This window comes from Palaemon carinicauda, chromosome 19 (assembly GCF_036898095.1).
Source record: "Palaemon carinicauda isolate YSFRI2023 chromosome 19, ASM3689809v2, whole genome shotgun sequence".
NCBI lineage: Eukaryota > Metazoa > Arthropoda > Malacostraca > Decapoda > Palaemonidae > Palaemon > Palaemon carinicauda.
In genome coordinates, this window is record NC_090743.1 from 82,716,397 (window position 1) to 82,720,369 (window position 3,973).

Consider the following 3,973-nt stretch of genomic DNA (forward strand, 5'->3'; position numbering starts at 1 on the left):
TATGACCTTGTCCTGAACCTGGTGTATTTAAACTCGCTATTTGTTGAGATAAAGTTAGTGGCATTCACCTCTCCTCTCAGTTACAACTTCACGCCTCACTCTCACATAGGTCTCCATACACTCAATCACTGCGAGATCGGTTGCCATATATCTCCAGTGATGTTCCCCTGCCCTTGCATATACATGAATAATATTATATGTTACCTATTCCATCAAAACGATTCTAATTTATAAGTCGAGATCTTCCCTCTTCCCACGAGCCAAGGTCTTCACACTAAGCATGGTCATCTCTCAAGCTGAGACCCTCTTGTGGCGAGTGTCTCCCCAAGTGGCGAGACCATTCTACACCTTGAAACCTGGCGATTCACCAGGACTTCTCCCAGCGGTCTTCCGAACACTGAGACGCCCCATTGCTTTTGTGCGGCTTGTGGCAAGCTCCTCTCCACTGGATGAAAGGTGCAAGCACGATGGCCCTTTGCGTCCCTTTGTGCCACGTTCTCCTGTTCACCCCTCAGAGATTAAAGTATATAACACGTTTTCAGCCTCTGAGGTCATGAGAGGTAGAGACACTTCTGTCTCCAAAGATAAGGCCTATAGTAGTTTGGTCTACCCTTCAATCTCTCTAGAGTATTCACCTGGTTCCGTGCTCAGTCTGACGGGAATACTCGTGGGAAAAGGAGTTGCCAATGAAGGTGCCTGTCAAGATTCAAGTCTGTGGACTTCATCGTCCCTCTACCAACCAACTTTTGTCTAATGGCTGAGGAGGCAGAGAACCCCAAGGCTGAGTACCCATTTATTAACCTGCTAAAACTTATCCAAGAGTGCAACAAACTTGGTAATATTACTGCTGCATCTGTGAAGGTGGTGACAACCCTCAATCAGTGAAGGTGGTGACAACCATCAGTCAGCTCTTCGGTGTCCCTTAAGTATCAAAGACCACCCTTTTGTTGCCATGATCAAAGCATGCTCGCAGTGTGTTGGACAGAGTTTAATTCCCCGATCTCAGGATGGACAAATTCCTTTTGGGCTAGCTACTCGAACAAGGTCTTGCCTACTGCGCACCCAAGACAGCATAGATTCTACGTGGCAGAAGGCATAATTCTTTTCCTCTTCCAATTGATCCTGTAGCCACTTTGATCTTGGATCAACCAAGGAAAATTGCCTGCTTCGCCACGACCCGTGATATGGCCGATTATTAGACAAAGTTGAAGTACACCAACTTGGTCCAGTTGGGTGTGAAAGTTGTGACTTTTATGGCTCACCAGTCAGCAAACCAGTAGGCTGACTTTGTCCTGAAGAGGAGGGATGCTGTAGCTTCCTAACTCGGCAGAAAAGTTGAGCAAAAGTATACATTGAACATAAGGAACCACCCAGTGCTGGGTGCTACAACCCTCTTCCTGCAGTATTATGTAGAGGTGATGATTGAAAAGGAAAAGAGATCTAGCTATGACTCTTATTCATTGTGATGTGACTTTAAGGGCCCAGGCCCTTCAAAAGTAGCATTGGTAAAACCTTCAGTCCTCATTATGCCTCTGAGAACGGTACTCAAGAAGACATTGACGTCTCTGAGAGCACGATCCATACCTCCAAACTCCTCATCCAAAAAGACGTGGAGAATATTCAACCTTTCACCCATGATCTGGCCATTTCTTGAAGGGCAGAATTTGTAAAAGGGAAAGTAGGGGATGCTAAAGTTGGCAGTCCCCTCCTCTGTCTTTCGTGAGTGGGAGATGTCTGTCAAGCCACTGGGCAGTTTGGCAACAATACAGAGAAAAGCAATGGGTGGTGTTGGTCCTTTGGAATGGATACAACCAGTCTTTAACAATTTTTGCCCTCCCCTCATTTGCACACAGTTGACATTCCAGACATATCCTCTGGTAACGCAGAACACTCTGTCCCTAGCGACAGAGATGAAAGTGATGGAGAAGGACGGTCTTGAATTAGTTCAAGACAGGTCTCTGAGCTTCTATAGCTGACTTTTCATAGTGGTAAGCCCAAATTGGGGCTGGAGACCAGTCATCGACCTCTCATCTCCAAACAAGTGTGTTCTCTCGACACTGTTCAAGATGAAGATTGCAATTACCTTTCTGTTTGCCATTGCAGAAGAAGACTTAATTCTTTCAGTGGATCTACAGGACTAGTACTTCCAGATACTCATCCACCAGTCGTACAGAAAGTACCTCTGCTTCATCTTTTGGGAGCAGTGTATCAATTCAAAGCCCCGTGCTTTGGATTCTACTGCTCCACATGTGTTCTCGCAACTGTTCATGCTCATTTCAACTTGGGCCTACCCTAGATTCACCTCTTGAAGTAACTCAATGACCGGCTGGTCTTGGCCTCCTCAGTAGGCAGTTGCTCCAGAATAAGGTCACTTCTGCTGACGAGGTTCATCCCTAACAATAGGAATGTTCTAGGGGATATGCTTGGCTGCCAGGGACAGGTTGCTGGATCGGAGTGGTCCTTACATGATTGCATGGCAGAACGGCTTCTTGCTCTTTGGAGAATACCATTAGTCAACCTGTTTGCTTCAGGTTGAACACAAAGCTTTCAATATTGTGCTCCCCATTCACAGATATCTTCCAACACCCTTGGGGCAGCCTGGGTGCATAGGCCTTTCTGCCCTTCAGCCTGATTTCCTGATTTATCAACTGGCTGTTGGTGACATCTTGTCTCAGGATGACCCTGGTGACTTCCAAGTGGCCACATGCCAAAGGATATCTATATCCGCTGATGTTCCTTGCCGGAGTACCGAGAGATCTATCCCAATGGCTTACCTCCTCTGTCAGCTCCAATTTGAGAAATACAAAAACTCAGCAACTTCCCTTGCACTTCATTGTTAGAGATTATCTGATCTCCTCCGAGAGACAGGATTTTGTGAGGCCCTACACATAAGATATTTGGATACCTGTGAAATTCCTACCATGGGAAGTGGACATTCTGTAATTGATGTTGTAGATAGGATACTTTCTGGTTGGAGCCTCTCTTCAATTTATTGTATATTTCTTTGCCTTTCTTCATCGAGAGAAGCTTTTTTTTCTCTGCGAGGAAATACTATCACTAAGCCTTGAGCCAAGTCTTAGGACTAAAATGCCTGGACTTCTCCTCATCATAGGAATTGCCTATGCTCTTGAGGAGCTTCAAGCAGTCTTGCCCTCCCCTAGAGTTCAGGCCCCTGGAGTGGGATATCACTCAATTCCTCATATCTCTTATGTGTGGACCATATAGGTCCTTGAGACTGACCCTCAAAACACTCAACTTCCTAGCCAGCGAAGCTAGTAAGCGAGCATCATGACTTTTCATATGTCAAAATTCATTCTGAAGGATGGAAGGTCTCCTTCACCTTCCCACCAAAAGTCCACAACACTAGATTCAAGCCCTCCATCTCATATCTACTAGAAGCGACTAGAAAGATCAGGATGACTATCTTTTCTTGTACTGTAAGGGCACTGCGGCACTACTCAGAGAACATAGAGCTTCTGGCCGGATCACCAGAGACTTTCTCAGAATCGAAAGAGCGAATATGATATACAAAAACATTGTTGTTTTGGCTCCATCAGACGTTCCTACCGTGCATCCAGCGAGGGGATGGAAGAAACATCCTGCACACAAATTAGCAAAGTTGGTTGTGTAGTCAACCTAGCTCACTCAAGGGATGAAAAGTATTCCGTTCAAAGTAGTGGTTGCGACATAAGTGTAGATTGATAGGTAGGATGACTGGCCTTCCACCCTTCTTTCTTCACCCTCATTGGGGTGCATCAGTTGTGTTATTTTGGTCTGGTCCAAATGGCAGATGCAGGTAAGCTAAAAAATTTGAGCATTTATTCTTTTCATGCATTTTGTGAAGATTTATCGCTCCATCCTCCAGAGACGATTGTGAGGATGGCTAGAATATAAGCAAATCCAATTATCATAATGGCCATACATTCAGATAATATATCTTTCACACGAATATAGGGTTTTGTATGACCGTCGA

The 3,973-nt window shown here is 45.2% G+C and overlaps 1 protein-coding gene across 1 annotated transcript in view; it reads left to right on the plus strand.

Annotated features, from left to right (window-relative positions):
* The first annotated feature begins 1,910 nt into the window (after window positions 1-1,910).
* LOC137659102 (fibrocystin-L-like) overlaps window positions 1,911-3,973 on the plus strand; it is a 45,435-nt gene continuing 43,372 nt past the window's right edge. The window contains exons 1-2 of the mRNA XM_068394182.1: window positions 1,911-1,954; window positions 2,573-2,745. Coding sequence (XP_068250283.1) covers window positions 1,911-1,954; window positions 2,573-2,745 — 217 coding nt within the window. The remainder of the gene's footprint in view (window positions 1,955-2,572; window positions 2,746-3,973) is intronic.